Genomic DNA, 19,831 nt, shown 5'->3' with positions numbered 1-19,831 from the left:
GATTTCATCGAAGAAGATAGAAAAATTTTCATAGAATTAATAGTAAAAACATTATCGGTAGCCGAAAATAAAGGAAATGAAAACGAGGAAGTTAGTTTGGCCTTCGGGAAAGCTAACTTTAGGGGAAGGGGTGTCGCTAAAACCTCACATATTACGTCACTAAGATTACGTTACGTCACATGCATAAGGTAGAAAAATCGCTTCGCCATCCCAGATGACACACACAGAACATCCAAACAGCAGAGATGCATTCGATAAGTATTTTTTCTATCTTCATATCTATAATTTACTCTGCTCAAGCAGATTTTAAGGTATATTGGGAAGTTCCTTCTTTTCTTTGCAGTAAAAAGTATAAAATTAATATAACACAAGACTTAACGAGTCATAAAGTATTAGTTAATCAGGGAGAGGGTTTTAATGGAGATAAAATAGTTATTTTTTATGAAAATCAACTCGGAAAATACCCTTATATCGATTCTACTAAAGGTGACGTTAATGGAGGCCTCTTACAAGTAAGTTATGACTTTCTTTACCTATTTCTCTTTGCTAAATTGAATTTATCAACTCTCTTATGTTCGAATTCTTAATCAAGGAGCACGAGTCATGAGTTAACCAATTATCACTTATTTTACTTTAAGTATGAGAATACTTATTGGTTAACTTCTGACTCAAACCCTCAATCCTTAGTTAAGAAAAGAGCGATGCAGTGAAAGGGCTACACTTTACTCCAAAAAATTAAATATTTCGTCAAGTTTTCCAGTAATCTTTATGCATGTATTACCCTCGATAAAAGCATCAAAAGTATATTTTTTAAAGTCACTTTTAATTCTTTTATTTTATCCATTTTTCCACAAAGCCTCTTCCAATTATAAAGTTATAGTTTGTTATCAGATAAAAGAGTTGAGGAATGAGTTTCAGAACCCGGAAGAGAATCTATTGAACTCTATATTTTAAAGGAAATGACGATAGTAAAGTTATAATATATCCGGTCAATATTATCTTTACCATGTTCTGGTTAAACAAAAAAAAAAAAAAAAAAAAAAAAAAGGTCATTGAACAAACAAACGTTGGTTACGTTCAGCCTTGAACCATAGCAAAATCCTTTTCTTTGGAATCATTAAGATAAGAAATCACTGCAAAGTTATTGAAACAAGGTCATGGAAGTTTTACATTATTAATCCACTTTCATTAAGTTAGAGCATGTATAAACCATACGAAACCATGATTCGTACTATTTATTAGCCTTGCAATACTTATTATTATTTATATAAAGATGATTCATATTTGAAACTGTATACAGTACACATTCATGACATATACAGTAAACAGAAATTTTGTTTAGAAAAGTTAAATTATGTTATAGAAGAATTTTATATTTACACAATAAATCAAAATGAAATTAATTATCAAACTGAATATGCAATTGTGCAATTTACAATCGAATGTATGAGAATGTCTGCTAAGAGAACATATGGCAATTTACCGAATTAATTATTAGACATATATGAATCGACTTTCAAGCATAAAGTTGCGTGTGGCATACAATAAAGGAATCATGTATACTAAGGTGGTGCCAAAATTTTTTGGTGCATGTCGATTTCCGGGAAGATAAATCAATAGAAGTAAGGGGCAATTACCTAACTTACAACCCCTGTCTGCACCCCTGCATGTATCGTAATGTGGTGTATTGTAAAATACCTCATTACCATTATTTACATTATGGATATGCAATAAGTATAAACGAACATGACTCAAATGATATGATGTGAGTGAATGCACTGAAGAATATGCATTGTTTTTATTTGGTTTATAAAAAGATGAAATAAAAATACACTAATAATTTCTCTATATGAAATATTGTTAAGAAATAACATTTTCATATAAAGAATGATTTATTTAACGGTTCAAAATCAACTTTTTTACATTAAAATATCTGAATTGTAGAGAATAATTACAAAGTTATGGCCTTTCTATTAATTTAAGAAAACCGAGTCTTATTCATAATTTATTTAAATGTTTAATTCATTTAAACGAAGGATTTATGACTATAATTTTTTAGCCGTTTTATAGTCTATTAGTAAATAAATCGAGCATCCTAAGATTTTATAAGTTACTAGCTGACCCGGCCACGCGTTGTTGTGGCTCAAAATGTATCTATTATAAATGTATAACACTTTCCCCGTGGGGAAAATTTGAAAAAAATCCCTTCTTAGTGTACATTCTCTTGACGTACCCTATTAAAACGCAATCAAAAACGCATCTAAAATAGTATAATAAAAGCCGAGTTCTTCAAAGTAAGCCTTAATCCTGTCCCTCTCCCCCGCAAGGAAATATCGAAAAATCCCTTTTTAGTGTATATTCTGTTGACGTAACCTATTAAAACGCAATTAAAAACGCAAAAAAAAAACCGCATCTAAAATAGTACAATAGAAGCCAAGTTCTTCACGGTAAGCCTTAATCCTGTCCATCTCCCCCCAATGGGGGGAATTCGACATATATATTATATAAAAACACGTGCATATTCGAATGCAACGTTGTGTCAAAATTTCAAAGGAATCGGTAGGAACAAACGAACGTTATATTTTATTTATATAAATAGATAGAAAATGATCTGCTTTAGTCCATTCTCACAGAAAAGCATAATGTCTCACAGAAAAGCAAACTTAGGTCGTCAGAGTTAGCGCCATCTGTTGGACATAAAAGCCTTAATCCATATATAAATATATTTTTGGAAGGGGGGAAATGGTGGTCTTCACATATGCCACAAACCTTCGCGGGAGTGTATTAAACAACTTCCCGAAGTTTCATGGCAATCGGATAAATGGTGTGGTAATGCATGAAGGACAAACACACACACAGACAGACATACATTCGTTTTTATATATATAGATAAATATCTTCATAAATTCAATCTTCTATTTTCTTAACTCTTTTCATCCTGCAACTACTAAGAGGATTTTTCCGTGTCATTAAGGATCCGATAAGGGTCACAATGAGAATAGCCAAGTATTAAAAAAATGGAATTCGATATATCTGAATGGTTTGACTTTGATTTGTCAACATCCATGAAGATTTCTGGAGATCCAATCTAATGGCGGATCCAGAAGAACCCAAAAGAGGCTAACTCAAAAAGTAAAAATGTATGAATAATTACAAGTATCTTTTATTAACATGATTATATTGCAGTGGTTTGATAAATCATACTTGCCATGATAACTAGTTTTTAAAAACAACTTTTGAAGTTCGAACAAATGAATTTTAATTGTTTTGTATCAATAAGAAAGGTTTAAGTCCTTGTAGCCTCCATGGAACTGCCTTTGATTCGAAATTTTCTCCAAGTGGTAAGCTTGTATCTTTACCTTCTTCTCCACTCCCCATTTTAATAATTTCATTGATAATTTTTAATCTTATTTTACTTTTTATGATTTACAAGTAGTGTTATTTGATTTAAAAAAGAAACGAAATGCTACTAAAACGCCATCGATTGATAATAATCGAAACAAATTTTTGAATGAAATTTTAAAGAAATGCAACTGTTAATGAATTATTACTACAGTGAAAATTTGTAATTATTAATGAATCAAGACAATTAAATGTTGAAAAAGGTAAATAATTAAGTAAACTGTTTTGCTTTTGATGAAACATTAGATTTTCTAATGTTTCATCAAAAGTTGTTCCTTCTATTGTTCCGGATTTACGTCCTATTCAAATACTACTTAATCCCATTGCGGGTCAGACCTTCCATAATGTAAAAAATCGAAGCCCGTCATATGTCTAACAGTGGCGTGCCGTGACATTTGATGATAGGGAAGCTGTGTTTCTGTAAGAAGCCGACTTTCAGGGGCAATCAATTAATTGCGCGTCAGGGCCCGTTCGTATTCGTTTGTCCGACAAGCCAGTAAAAACCGTATACTTCTTTAAATGTATTTTCAATAGATTATCTGACGTACTTAATAAATAAGAAAGTTCAATATAATTACCTCCGTTATTAGATTCAATAAATTTCCTACGCCCTCTAAATGCCAATTCTTGCTTTGAGAAAAAACATATAACATCTATTAATTTAGATATACCTATTAATCCTAATTATCTCGTTATAATTTTCAATATTTATTTTATATTGTTTACCAATGTTAAATTCTATTCTATTTTGATATCCAAATTGCTTCAATTTTACGAAAGAATCGTCATTCGTCATAAATTTTATCGTCAAAATGTCGAAATTTTTTGTTGACGTATTTATATTTAATTTAGGCATTGGTCTTTCTCTTTTAATAATGTTTTCTTTTTCATTATATGGTCTTGAGCCAAAACTTTTTTAAAATAAATTTTTGAATCACTAGCCACGATATGAAGGGCTAAAATTAAAATTATCAGAAAAACTTACTTGGTAAAACAAAATGTGTGACGAATATACATACCTAGTACAAAAAATTCTTCAATTGTATGAATATACTTTTAAAGAAACTTATAATTAAATATAACTTTGTGAAGAAACGTACATAAAAATAACAAAATATTCTTTACTTTTTAAATCTTAAAACAATCCACTTAGTGAAATAGCTCCCTACGAGTGGCTAATGAATGGAATCAGAGACGTCCTGGACAGTGGCGTAGCGAACATAACTGGCGCCCGAGGTACGACACTTTATTGGCGCCCCCTCTCCCTTCCAGAAACATATAGTTTGTCTTAAAGACCATTTGGGCGCCCCCTCCCCTTCCAGAAACACGTATAGTTTGTCTTGGAGGCCATTTGGGCACCCCTCTGCGAGTGGCGCCCGGAGCATGATACACCCCCTTGCAACCCCCTCGCTACGCTACTAGTCCTGGTAGGTGTGCGGCGCGTGCATACACCAAGTTGCCAAATCCCGAGGGTGCCGACCAATACCGGTCAATGTCAAATGCCTCTTTTGTCGCGTCATTAGTATATCTCAAAGGACGCCACAGGGCTGTTGTAAATTTTAAACGTTTCTCACCATAGCTGTAAAAATCTAAATATGTTAAAGTTAATAGTCATTTGTTTTCTAACTAATTCGTTTTAATACCAGGTGTACACGGAAATCAGTTCCCCACTGTACTGAGCTAGTGATTGGTTCGGTTGAGCTTTTGTTTAAGTAAAATTCTGGCTCTTTCAGCAGGGTTTTATTTATATCCCCATTCCCTAATTTCTTAATTATTTAACTACTTCTTAGTAGAAATAAAGTCGAAACCAGTTACTTTGTACTTGAATATCTGTAGTCTTGGGAAAACATTGGAAAGACACATTTTTATGACAACGGATATATGAATCGTAAATTTAAAGAAAATAAATTCTAGAGCTTTTTTTGTACCTTGTACGTCTCATTCATTAAATTTGGTTGTAAATGATGCTGCCAAAGTAACAGTTAATTTTTTAACATTATGCAAGAATTGTACACGTTTTTTCTGCATTCCCTTACAGATGGGACATACTATAATCGTAATATCACCGGTTTAACATTGAAATTCGTAAGTAATATAAGATGGGAGAGCAGAATAAACGTAGAATAAATATATCAAATATTTTAATGGATTTTTTTTTAAAAACTCCTGTCAACTATACAGAACTATCATAAAAACATGTCAGTAAACTCCTATCGGTTGGGTTATGTTATAAATCTAGTCTAGGATGAGCAACCGTTTTTATAACATGCGCCAGAATAAATTTTACGTTTTTTCCGCGGGCCGTAGTAGTCAATTGACGCCTTCTTGTGACTTGTAATTTTTTAGTCTGCAAATATGAAATAAATAAATAAAAAGTTTATTACTACATTTATTTCTCTTATCGTTTTCGAAAATTACAAAGAATTGGAAAAATAACTATTAATTAGTTATTTTTCCAATTCAATAATCTATTAAAGATCTCGCGGGCCGGATAGAAACTTTTCGCGAGCCGTAGCTGGCCCGCGGGCCGGGGGTTGCCCGCCGTTGATCTAGTCTGCTCATGATTCACATAATCGGGCGAGGGTGGCCGATTATCTAGCAGGCGGCTAACAGCTCAGAACCGGTCCGGGATATAAAGTCGGACTCTTTATGCGTGTGTTGCTTCTACCAGCTAAACCGGGTGAGGTTGGTGCACTGTAAACCGCATGTGCTAATGCCTATATAATCTGGCTGATTAGAAACTGACCAGGTTTCGACATTCCTTCCGCCACTGAATTATTCGAATATACAATAGCAATCTTATCGTTTTTTTCACATGTAGTATAGAAATTTTGTAAAAGATACATAATGCAGTTATAATAAAATATTAATTTTAATTAATGCAAAGTACGTTAAAATATGAAAATTTATATTTTATAAAATACAAGGGAAGGTCATTCGAAGGTGGAAGCGGCGCTTCCATCGCTTCCAATGACGGCACGCCACTGATGTCTAATTATATTGCGAATTCATTTTAAGACGGCTTAATACTCACAATTGCATCATCGTTACTATTATGGTTTTCTAACGTAAATAAAGTAGTGTTCATTGGCCGCTTTCAGATGGACCACTTAGTCTCATCCATTCACCTTTCCGAAGCTATGCTTTCACATGAGCGTTAGTGTCTCACGTCTGTGGTAACGAGTCGCAGATCTCCACCACAAGTGACACCACAATGGCGTGGAGCTTTTCGCACGGATTACCGAGAGATGTCACTTAGTGGCGCATCTGAGTCGTTGATACACGTGACTGAGTAGCGCAACCCAATGGCGTAACCGTCTAAAAGTGGCTTTTATCTTTTTAATAGTCTAATTTTATAATACTTTCTACTTTTAGGTAGCAGATTTAAAAGAGCATTTAAAGGTATCGAAAGATGATATTACGAAATTTATACCAAATCCAAAGTTCGATGGAATTGGTGTGATAGACTGGGAATCGTGGCGCCCTAGCTGGGATTTTAACTGGGGAAAAATGAAAGTATATAGAGAAAGATCGATAGATCTTGTGAAAAGTAAACATCCAGATTGGTCATCAAAGAGGATTGAAGAAGCTGCTAAAAAAGAATGGGAAGAAAGTGCCAAGTAAGATGACTTAATATTATCGAGTGATTTCAAAGGTATATTGTTTTAATTGAATATTAATGCTAACTTTCCTTGATTTTAGGGAATGGATGTTGAAAACATTGAAACTTGCTAAAGATATGAGGCCTGATGCAGGCTGGTGCTACTATTATTTTCCTGATTGTTATAATTATAATGGAAAAGATCAACCATCACAATTTACTTGTAATTTTAGAGTGCGGGAGCAAAATACCAGGTATATTTCTATCTCTTTTATCTTAGCAAATTATTTCGCAAAAGTTTTCACTACATCAATATTTTACAGACTATCTTGGCTATGGAATCAATCTACTGCACTTTGTCCATCTATTTATACTCAAGAATCTCATATCAAAAAATATAATATGTCTCAACGAGCTTGGTGGATTGATGCACGATTGAGGGAAACCATGAGAGTAGCCAACCCTAATACACCAATTTATCCGTACATAAATTATGTTTTACCGGGTACTAATGAAACAATACCATCGGTAGGTAAAAATTTATATATATATAATGATTTTTAAGAAACTATAATTCTTATATACACTTTATTAATGTGCAGATGGATTTCAAGAGAATGCTAGGGCAAATTGCTTCGCTTGGTTTAGATGGCGCTATCATTTGGGGTTCTTCTTATCACGTTTTAACTAAACAACAGTGTGAACTGACGGCTAAGTATGTGAAAGATGTGATGGCTCCTACAATAGCTACTGTGGTACTCAATACAAATCGTTGTAGTCAATTAATTTGCAAAGGAAGAGGACACTGTTATTGGCCAGATGAACCATTTACTTCATGGAAATATTTAATAGATCCTAAAATGCCTGTATTCAAACCTACTAATATCTCTTGCAAATGTAAAGGTTATACCGGACGTTATTGTCAAATCGCACCTTAATGTTGTATCTAAGATTGCATTGTAATTTTAACGTGTTCAATACTGAATTATTATTATTTAATGTAAATTTTAAGACTCTTTTAAATAATTTAATGATAAAAATTGTTTTTAACATATAAAATAAAGGGATGGTTTTGGCATAATGTTGTTCAATTATTTACATAATTGTTCTTAAGACGTATAAAAAATTCTCAAATGGCAATTTAAAATCGACATTCAATACCATATTAATACAAATAATTTACTGTTTTCTTATAGTTCTCATGCAATGTATGTAATGTATAAAGTAACATGCGTGGCCACCAGTGTCCAATTGAATAAAATTATTAAATTTTGAAAGTTGGGCGCGGGTTCGCGCCGGACCAACTGGCTGACCACGTAGAGTTTTCTTCACGAATCTAACGTTTAAGCGGGGACCAGTTTCCCATAGAAAGTTCTCTCAGGAGGCATCCCCTTGGCAGATTGACCAAGTGTCCTGTCGCTTTTTCCCATCAATCCAATCTAATCTAATTAATATGGAGTACAATATGTAATAATCATGAATCGACTGATTTAAGTCAACTGTCACAAATTATAATTAATTTAATATGTATAATTTGTCTTATCAAGGAATACTTAGTTAAGCAACATGCAACGCTTTTATTTATTCTTATTTATGTTGACTACGAACACAATATAGTGCTTTCGACGATCACTTGGCTTTTCTTCTCCCTGTTATTTAGTTGAGACAAGCATTACGTGCGTATGTAGCTCGTTTCGGGCCTAATATGCCCCTCTTCAGTCAACTAAATATTAAGACGATGACACTTTACAACCAATGTTTCAGGCAATGGCACTTTACAACTAATGTTAAGAACGTTGGTTTTAAAAACTTTTTAACTTTAAAACTTCGACTAAAATCAGTATTCTTTCCGTACATGGTAACTTAAAAAGGTCGCAGGAACCACAATTCACAATGCACTAATCAATACTAAACTGTCTGAATTATTCGTTCGTATCCTATCCGATTCTTGCTTCACGGCACTTCAGCTGTCGTGCTCATTAGCATATTCTATCGTGTCCGAGGTTAACTGATGCGGAGTTGGATTTTCGTGACTATGATTGAAGATAATAATTCTTATAATATGTTTTATAATATTTTTAGCCAATTTCCATTTATCTTAACGCCTGGGTATTTATTAATGCTGTTCTGACTCTTAAAAATTTCGACACTTTCTTTAAACTTCCTATTATATGCTTTAGGTTCTTTATGTAAAATTTTTATGTTATTTTGATCAATGTTACAACTGTTTATCGTGCAATGCTCGAGGAACGCTGAATTAATTCTACGATATTTGAGATCTGCTACGTGCTCTTTGAGTCTTATTTTCATTTGTCTCTTTGTTTCACCTATATAAACTTTTTTGGTACTGCATGTACATGGGATTTGGTAAACTATATTCGCATTTCTTCTATTGGTTGTGCTCCTTCTTTAACAGTTTGCCTAGCTTTGATTCTGGCCGATAGCTTGTCGTACTTGGGTGCTAATTTGATATTAATTTTTTGTGTTTCTTTATTTATTTCTTCGTATAGCCCTTTAATGTATGGGAACGTAACGTATTGGAGTTTTAAATTTTCTTTTTTACTTATAGTGATATCCGGATTGTTAAGCTCTCTTTCCCATGCGTCAAGTAATCGTCTCGGATAGCCATCTAAGATGAATTTTTTCTTTAGCTCCAGTATATTTTTTTGCGTATTAATTATTTTACTTGTTCTGTTTCTGATTTTTTTGTATTCCATGGTAAAAATGTTCCTTTTTATATGTAAAGGGATATTTGAGCTGTATTTTATGGTTGTATTTATTGCGCACGGTTTTTTGTAAACTTCAAACTCGAGTTCATTTTCTCTTCGTTTTATCGTAATATCTAAATAACTCAACTTGTGCTCTATGTTATCTTCTTCTTCCACTGTAAATTGTATATTTTCGCTTATATTATTTACCAACTTAATTATTTCTTCTATTTTTACTTGTGTTTCATTATATATAATCAAGATGTCGTCGACGTATCTCCTGTAAAATTTTATTCCGTTTATATTATCAATCAGTTTATCAATGTCTAACATTATCAGCTCGGCCGATTTAGGTCCTATAATAGACCACAGGCTGATACTTTCGACTTGTGTGTAGTATTTATCGTTTATTTGAAAATAGTTACTACGGTAACAAAATTCTATTAAATCTGTTTTTTCTTTTTCCATGTTAAGTTGTGTGAGTTTATTTTCGATTATATCTCATGTTATCGACGGGTACTGTACATATCCACTATATCTAAGCTGGGCAATTTTATATGTCTCTTCAATGTTAAGTTTTTTCAGTTCATGCAACAGTTCATCGGTGTTTTTAACAGTTCATTTTAGTAATAAGAAAAAGAAATATGTGACAATAAGTAAAGGAAAGACAGTTATCAGAGACAAAAGTTAGATGATAAACAAAAATGGTTCATACTCAGTGAGGATAATGAACGCACGCCTAAACTGAATATCCAATTAAAAACCCACAAGGTTGGTGAGAAAGTCAGGCCAATTGTAGATTTTAGGAATTCCACATTGTATAACCTAGAAAAATTTCTTAAACATGAACTGAGCCAATATCAAAATTCGTATTACTCCGTTAAAAACACCGATGAACTGTTGCATGAACTGAAAAACTTAACATTGAAGAGACATATAAAATTGCCCAGCTTAGATATAGTGGATATGTACAGTACCCGTCGATAACATGAGATATAATCGAAAATAAACTCACACAACTTAACATGGAAAAAGAAAAAACAGATTTAATAGAATTTTGTTACCGTAGTAACTATTTTCAAATAAACGATAAATACTACACACAAGTCGAAAGTATCAGCCTGTGGTCTATTATAGGACCTAAATCGGCCGAGCTGATAATGTTAGACATTGATAAACTGATTGATAATATAAACGGAATAAAATTTTACAGGAGATACGTCGACGACATCTTGATTATATATAATGAAACACAAGTAAAAATAGAAGAAATAATTAAGTTGGTAAATAATATAAGCGAAAATATACAATTTACAGTGGAAGAAGAAGATAACATAGAGCACAAGTTGAGTTATTTAGATATTACGATAAAACGAAGAGAAAATGAACTCGAGTTTGAAGTTTACAAAAAACCGTGCGCAATAAATACAACCATAAAATACAGCTCAAATATCCCTTTACATATAAAAAGGAACATTTTTACCATGGAATACAAAAAAATCAGAAACAGAACAAGTAAAATAATTAATACGCAAAAAAATATACTGGAGCTAAAGAAAAAATTCATCTTAGATGGCTATCCGAGACGATTACTTGACGCATGGGAAAGAGAGCTTAACAATCCGGATATCACTATAAGTAAAAAAGAAAATTTAAAACTCCAATACGTTACGTTCCCATACATTAAAGGGCTATACGAAGAAATAAATAAAGAAACACAAAAAATTAATATCAAATTAGCACCCAAGTACGACAAGCTATCGGCCAGAATCAAAGCTAGGCAAACTGTTAAAGAAGGAGCACAACCAATAGAAGAAATGCGAAATATAGTTTACCAAATCCCATGTACATGCAGTACCAAAAAAGTTTATATAGGTGAAACAAAGAGACAAATGAAAATAAGACTCAAAGAGCACGTAGCAGATCTCAAATATCGTAGAATTAATTCAGCGTTCCTCGAGCATTGCACGATAAACAGTTGTAACATTGATCAAAATAACATAAAAATTTTACATAAAGAACCTAAAGCATATAATAGGAAGTTTAAAGAAAGTGTCGAAATTTTTAAGAGTCAGAACAGCATTAATAAATACCCAGGCGTTAAGATAAATGGAAATTGGCTAAAAATATTATAAAACATATTATAAGAATTATTATCTTCAATCATAGTCACGAAAATCCAACTCCGCATCAGTTAACCTCGGACACGATAGAATATGCTAATGAGCACGACAGCTGAAGTGCCGTGAAGCAAGAATCGGATAGGATACGAACGAATAATTCAGACAGTTTAGTATTGATTAGTGCATTGTGAATTGTGGTTCCTGCGACCTTTTTAAGTTACCATGTACGGAAAGAATACTGATTTTAGTCGAAGTTTTAAAGTTAAAAAGTTTTTAAAACCAACGTTCTTAACATTAGTTGTAAAGTGCCATTGCCTGAAACATTGGTTGTAAAGTGTCATCGTCTTAATATTTAGTTGACTGAAGAGGGGCATATTAGGCCCGAAACGAGCTACATACGCACGTAATGCTTGTCTCAACTAAATAACAGGGAGAAGAAAAGCCAAGTGATCGTCGAAAGCACTATATTGTGTTCGTAGTCAACAAAAATCAAGCGCGACACGGTGTCAAGTCATTAATTATTCTTATTTATGTCATTCTGACAGCGGTATGATAAATGGTAAGATGCCAAAAGCCGTGTAGGATCCGAGTTCGAATTGAATCCTAATGCCATAATTTTATCATGCATAATATGAAGCATGCCCTGTCTTTCAGCAATGTTGTCTAGTAGTATTTGGATCTGGTTGTTTGTCATAAGAGAAATTGTGGAAGACCATAAAGCATTTATGTATTGGTTCTTAAGTAAAACCCTAAATTAGTCAAATCAATTAACTATATCATTATAAAAATGAATGAATGGCATTTCCAATATATACATAAACATACTGTATATACATACTAAACTTTGTTTTCAGTTTAACTCAAGGTTACGCGAAGTAATGTACAAAAATGCAAAATGTTTGGTTGCTTTCTCTCACTCATTGGGGTATTCTAATGTTTATGAACTTATTTGTTATAATTAAACAAGTGAATTTCATATCAATAAAGTAAAATAAAGTATAGATGTTTGTATCGTTAAAAAAAAAAAAAAATTATGATAGTGGACCGCGGGAGTTTAAAGAAAAAGTAATAAGTGTTATTAATCGGAACACGAAGTGCAATGACTCGGTAGATGAATGGTGGACACAGGTGGCCAGGGAAATACGAAGGATTGCAAAGGAACTTCTGGGAGAAACTAAGCCAGTTAGGAAAATAGAGAAGGAGGTATGGTGGTGGAATGAAGAAGTTAAGAAAGCTATAAGAGAGAAAAAAGATGCTTTTAAAAGTTGGCAGAATGAGAAAGGAGATAATAAGGTAAGGGAAGAGAAAAGAGTGGTCTATGTGCAGATGAAAAAGAAGGCGAAGACAGTGGTTGCCATAGCTAAGGCACAAGCCCAGGACGAAATGTATGGATCACTCACGGGAAAAGAGGGTAGAAAAGCCATATATAGACTTGCGAAAATGAGAGACAGAGGGAGTAAAGATATGTCCTATATCAAGTGTATAAAGGACACAAATGGCAAAGTGTTAACTAAAAATGAAGAAATTAAGGCCCGGTAGAAAACATACTTTAAAGACCTTATGAACGTGGAGAATGACAGACAAACTAACACTGAAAATGTAGAGCCAAATATTGGCCTAGTAGGCATGGTAGAGAAAGGGGAGGTAAAGCTGGCATTGAATAAAATGAAAAATGGGAAATCAGTGGGCCCGGATCAGATACCAATTGAGGTATGGAAAGTCCTAGGAGAGGAGGGAACAGACTGGTTAACAGAGCTGTTTAACAAAATACTGTTAGAGGGAACTATACCCAATGAATGGAGAAAAAGCTATTTAGTACCCATCTATAAAGAAAAAGGGGATGTGCAGGAATGTAATAATTATAGGGGGATAAAACTATTGGCTCACACAATGAAACTTTTTGAAAGGGTAATTGAACGAAGGATTAGAGAGGAAACTAGTGTCACTGAAGGCCAGTTTTGATTTATGCCTAGGAGGAGTACTACAGACGCCATATTCGTGGTGAGACAGGTGATGGAAAAGTACCGATCTGTGAGGAAAAACCTGCATATGGTGTTCATAGACTTGGAAAAAGCGTATGACAGAGTCCCGAGAGAAGTCCTTTGGTGGTCCCTTAGGAAGAAAGGTGTGCCGCTTCAGTACATTGCAACAATTGAAGATATGTACTATAGGGCCAGCACGCAGGTTAGAACTGCAGCCGGATTGACGGACATGTTTGAAGTAAGAGTGGGATTACATCAGGGGTCAGCACTCAGCCCATACCTCTTCCTATTAGTTATGGAGGCGATAACATCTGCTGTACAAGAGGACGTACCCTGGTGTGTGCTGTTTGCAGATGACATTGTCCTCATTGATGAGAACAGGGAAGAACTACAGAGACGGCTAAACAAATGGCAACACGTGCTGGAAAATGAGGGACTAAAAATCAGCCAAATGAAGACGGAGTATATGTTCTGTAATTTTGACGGTCTCCCTGGTACTGGTTCATTAAAACTAAATGGAATACCATTGCCAGAGAGTACTGAATTCCGCTATCTGGGATCTCTGTTGCAGAAAGATGGCAACATTGATAGGGAGATTACTAGAAGGATCAATGCAGGGTGGTTAAAGTGGAAACAGGTGACAGGAATAACTTGTGACAAACGCATGCCACTTAAAGTAAGAGGGCTAATATATAAAACTGTCATCAGACCCGTGCTTATGTATGGGTGCGAGTGCTGGCCAACGACAGCCACCGAAGAGAAGCCATTGCATGTGGCAGAGATGCGTATGCTGAGGTGGATGTGCGGGGTCACAAGGATGGATAGAATTAGAAATGACTACATTAGAGGAAATCTAAAGGTAGCATTTATCTCAGAAAAAATAAAAAGACTGACATGGTTTGGACATGTGGTGAGAAGGAATGAGGAACATGTAACAAAAAGGCACTAAATATGAAAGTACAGAGAGATAGAGGTAGAGGAAGACCTAAGAAGAGGTGGATTGAGTGTGTAAAAACGGATATGCTGGACTGGGGAGTGGATGAAGAAACAGTTAGAGATAGACCAACGTGGCGCAAATTGACATTCCGGGCTGACCCCAAATAATCTGGGATATAGCCAGGACAAAGAAGAAGAAGTGGACCGCGGGATTCAAAACTGAGTTTAGGAGTCGGTGAGGTCAGAATGGTTGGCAACCGCTGCCTTAGACGACGTTTTATGCTATCGCGATAGGCCGTTGGTCTTTAAAAGTAAACTTCATGTTGCTCTAAAGTGTAACAACCGTCACTTAATTAAATTTTGTTACACATTTAAGGAGACTGTTGATTAAATACAAATTACTGATGAGGGTCGTAAAATGTAAGTCTGCCGCCCCGAAATGCATCTATTAATGTGTGTAATGTGATAAGTAAATTTTAAGTTTTGGATCATTGAATCACTGGTAGAGTTCCTATACATCTGCAGACGCAGGATTACAGAATTTTCCAAGAATTATGCAATTGAAATATAGTCTGTGATTTCAACAACAAAGGAAATTAACAGTAATGTTTCTTACGGTAGGGCAACTAACGGATTTATAAATTTCTTATCAAAATTCATAAATATGCTACTTATTTTTAAAGTATGTGGCGATTTATACTTACAGCGTGTAAGCAATTGGCTATTTATACACGGTGGCGGATTCAGAGAAGACCAAATTAAAAAATTTAAAATATTAAAATAATAATAACCTTTCGTTAATATGTGCATAACGACTGTATTGTGGATGATCTGAAAAACCATATTTAACATCTCAAATGTTTTTAAAAACATTTTAAAGTTAGAATAGATAAATTTTTATTTTGTATTAATGGGGAGAGCTTATGCCACTGTAGCTCTCCCTTCGTGTAGCTAATTTATTTTATGTTAATTAGTTTGTGTTCAATATCAGATGTAAATAAAATAATAAAAAAATCATTTTTATCCTTCGACTTTGGAAAACCTGGCACCACTTAAAATATTATGGGGGCTAACTGATTTCGAGTCATTGGGGTTGGCGTCAATCATAACCTGATCTCTCACACTTCTAACATTCTGAGAATAGTGGGAAAACGACTATACAGGAAACTAAATTAATATGTAGGAGAAGAACAATTCGGATTCAGAAAAGTAATAAATACAGTAGAGAGTCGTTTATCGGAATCAGTTGGGGTTTGGGGTTGTTCAGATTAGTGATTTGTTCACATTACCGATTATGTACGAAAAAATATATTAACATGTCCGATGTTCAAATTTTTCTCCGTTGCGTGTCGCTTCGTGTTGAATTTTCGTCGATTTTAAGCCTAACGAAAATTTTTATAATAATAATCGAGGCTATCGTATCGTTAAAAATTATTTCTTCATTTTGTACAAACAAAATAAATATATTGAAGAATAGAAAAACATGAAAATTATACTTTAGAACTTTAGAAGTAAATCTAGTGTCAAAAACGTTCGATTCAGCACGACACAGTCCGACTGAAAATCGTTCCGATTACCGGGGTTCAGATTAACGACTCTCTACTGTACCAGGAATGAGATAGGAGTATCGAGAAGAATTGGAGATAGACAGTGGCGTGTTATAGCTTCGTAAGGCTCAGAAGAATCTGAAATAGGGGGTTCCATATACAGTGTTGACTTTAGACATTTTTCTTCGTTTCCAGGCAATTGCTTTTTTTGCCCATAGGACAACGCATCACTAGAGATGGATTTTTCGTAGGCATTTAGATAATGTGAATTGGAGAAAATTACTGGATATTTTAAGATAAAAAGATGTTGATTGGAAAGAAAAAAACATATGATTCTCAACCTATACAAATACTAGAGAGCGGTCATAAAAGTAAAAGGAAATTTCAGTGAAGAGTTTTGTTTTGGGAGGACATTAGACAGGAGAACCGTCTATTGCCAATTCTCTGTAATATATATTTGGAAGAAATGGTACGTGAGTCTCTTCGTGAAGAAGGAGGCACCAAAATAGGCGGAATAACAATACAATGTTTAAAATTTGCGGATGACATGTCTCCTCTTGCGGAAAACGAAAACCACATGTAATAGATGCTGAAGAGATTAAAAAGAAGTTGTGAGAGATATACGATGAACTTTAATGTAAGTAAAACTAAAGTATTCTGAATTGGAGAAGAGGAAAGAAGAACAAACACGAATTTATTATGAAGAAATTGAATAAGTCGATGGCTTCAGATATATGGGTACATGGATTGATTTTGATTGCAAAAGAGGAGAAAAAATAACAAGAAAACGAGAATGGAAAAAAAGAGGATTACAATAAAATGAAAAAGTATTGTGAATCAAAACCTGGACTCTGAGCAGAAAGACATAAAGAGAATAGAAACATTACAAATGTGGATCCGGAGAAGAATAGAAAAAAGTATATATAGCTAGATAAACAAGATGAGTAATGATGAAGTTTTGAAAAAAGGTGAATGAAAACGGGGACTTAACAAAATATGTTAAGAGAGAAACCGCTAACTGGTTAGGCCATGTGATTAGGGAAGGTGACCTACTAATGAATGCTTTAGAGGGAATGCTAATCAGCAGGAGAAAGAGAGAAAGAAGAAGAACAAAGATGATTGATGACCGAAAGGAAGGAATTATCAATAGCTACAAGGACTTAAAATCAAGACATGGAAGTCTTGATGTGGACCTGCTGGCAATAACAGAACCCCGAAGAGAAAGATATTCTTAAAATCCTAACTGTGACGAAAACAAGTACAGTCCACATTGCAACATAAAAGGAATTTTGTAGACTATACCGCTATAGTCTGTACAGTTTCTGTTTCTAGGCCTATACAATTCCAGAAAATACAATGTATCTAGTAGATGAATAAATCGAAAGAAAATAAAATACTAGATGCCATAATTAATCGAATTAATTAGTTTTGTGACGATTTCCGTTTTTTATTTTAAAACTTTTATTTTCGATTTAAAATATAATCTCTACTTTTCTACGGTAGCTTTTACACCAATTACAGTCGTGTGGTCAAAGTGACAGTCTACCGCTCCGAAGAACCCGAGTTCGAAACCGGACGGATCGATAAAATTCCAGGAATTTTTTAGGTATTATAATTATAATTAAAAACTTGTACTAAAATTATATAAAAGTACTGAAAACATTTTAAAGTAATACATTAAAAAACAATAAATAATTATAATAATTTCGCAGCCGGCAACACTGCTATTCGGTTGGACTTATTAATCAGACGATAAGAATGGTCGGCAATGGTGGAAAGGTCGTTCGGTTCTGAGCTAAACGGGAATATGTCCTCGGAAATTAATGATTTCCAGTGGAATGAGTCGCAGGAAGAATCTGTAGATCCAAGAGTACAAGTTAGTCCTAATATATAATATTGTATTGTTGAATTAAGGATTATGCTGTGATTTGATTACTTTAATATGGAAATTTGTGTAGACGTTACTTTTAGGTACTTTGCTGCTACATACACGTACATCAGAGAGACTTAAAGGTAACTTCTGCCGAAATTTTATCATTTCGTGCTTCAGATTCGTATAAATTGGAAAGCAAAGCTTTAATTTATGTGAATGATGCCATTTGTGTTCATTTTATAAATAAACTTCGCCATCTTGGAACCTTAGGTAACATTAACCATAAACTTTAATATGTGAAACATGTAAATTGTTTTTAATACATAATCTATGAAAATTTACTCAAAATCGTCATAAAAGTGCATTAAAAACACAAAAATTACACACCTGAATGAGACGGTTGGGGTGTTATCGGAGTGGTAGACTGAATTTGTACAAGCAAAAAAGTCAAAGGAACCGCACCTCTGTGTGTGACCCTAAGTGAGATACAGCCTTGTGAAATTGGTCCACTTCTGGGTCACGCGGGTTTGGGAATTGTATCACTCCGCCAGACTCTTGTTTAACTATTTGGTACTTTATGTTATGTGGTTTTAGGGGATGTGGGGAACGACTACAGTGAAGTGTCGATTGAGACGAGCAATAGCCAGCCTTGACCTATGCGGAGCGTAGAGAATAGGCAGTAGTACCGGTACACGGTAAAAACTGACTTTTGGAATATGTCGTAAAGGGCTGCATGCTTGGGCATGGTTCCATTAACTTTTTTATTTGTATGGGGGGTCTGTAACTCTGAGGGAGTGGCAAATCTCTCGTTCAGAGTTCACATCTTACTCTAAAATTTACTTATGATATTAAGAAAACATTGTAGAAATGATCTAGTTCATATTTATTAGAATAATTAATTTTAATTTGTTAAATTAGTTGTTAATGTGTGTTTTTGATTACAGACATAAGCTTTGTAGCATGGTTTCAAGGATGGAATTGAAGTTATTTTAATGATGAGGATCCTCAGTCAGTGTTAAGTCATCAGTGTTTAAAAAGCTGCATCCGGACCATTATGTGATTGGTTAAACTGCCTGTTAAACTTTTTAGTAACTTTACACTGACTGCATGTCCTTGTTGTCAATATAACCTAAATTCATTCCTCCTTATTTAGTATCATGCTGTGAAAGAATAAACAAACATTAATGTAACTCTTATGGGGCCAGACTTATGAGATACTCTGTAGTAACTAGAATTAATTCAAATTAAACATGTATATTAGGGATACATAGGTTTTATTACATTTTGAGGTGGATTTTATGGAGAATACTATTGAAACTATGGTTTATTTGGTCTATTTACTTGTATAGTGAGGACTTGCAATCTTTGTAAAGTCCAACAGTTTTTCAAATGAAAGTTAACTTTGGGAACTTGTACAGTACAAGCCTGTAACAGTTTCACTTTCTTCTGGACAGGTTCAAAGCTACTACTTAAGGCATTCCTGCTTGAGTTATGTAATTTTTGGTGTTTGGCTGTATAAGTGGTAAGCATTCTGGTTGTGATTCCTGTAAAAGATATATAGAATTTTAACAAAAATATTTAGAAATAAAGGTTTTGTTTTAGCCATATTTTCCCAACCCATCTCAGGTGGTTACTAACAAATGATATAGACAATCTTGT

At 34.0% G+C, this 19,831-nt stretch overlaps 3 protein-coding genes across 4 annotated transcripts in view; all 3 read left to right on the top strand.

Moving 5' to 3' along the window:
• Nucleotides 1-205: 205 nt before the first annotated feature.
• LOC136984690 (hyaluronidase 1-like) lies at nt 206-8,084 on the top strand. Its single transcript, XM_067281772.1, has 5 exons — nt 206-512; nt 6,778-7,022; nt 7,105-7,257; nt 7,327-7,531; nt 7,606-8,084. Exons 1-5 carry the CDS (start codon nt 246-248, stop codon nt 7,939-7,941), a joined length of 1,206 nt encoding a protein of 401 aa, XP_067137873.1. The 5' UTR covers nt 206-245; the 3' UTR covers nt 7,942-8,084.
• A 4,752-nt stretch (nt 8,085-12,836) lies between these two features.
• LOC136984115 (uncharacterized) lies at nt 12,837-13,373 on the top strand. The gene has a single exon (XM_067281044.1). The coding sequence runs from the start codon at nt 12,837-12,839 to the stop codon at nt 13,371-13,373; it is 537 nt and encodes a 178-aa protein (XP_067137145.1).
• A 4,646-nt stretch (nt 13,374-18,019) lies between these two features.
• LOC136984668 (SH3 domain-binding protein 5-like) overlaps nt 18,020-19,831 on the top strand; it is a 40,810-nt gene continuing 38,998 nt past the window's right edge. For both annotated transcript variants that reach the window (XM_067281752.1, XM_067281746.1), the window contains exon 1: nt 18,020-18,175. In XM_067281752.1, the coding sequence (XP_067137853.1) occupies nt 18,068-18,175 (108 nt within the window). In that variant the 5' untranslated portion in view covers nt 18,020-18,067. The remainder of the gene's footprint in view (nt 18,176-19,831) is intronic.

Source organism: Centruroides vittatus, unplaced genomic scaffold (genome assembly GCF_030686945.1).
Source record: "Centruroides vittatus isolate TY-2023 unplaced genomic scaffold, ASM3068694v2 contig_120, whole genome shotgun sequence".
Lineage (NCBI taxonomy): Eukaryota > Metazoa > Arthropoda > Arachnida > Scorpiones > Buthidae > Centruroides > Centruroides vittatus.
The sequence above is the reverse complement of the archived record's forward strand: the minus strand, read 5'-3'. Positions and strand labels throughout refer to the sequence as shown.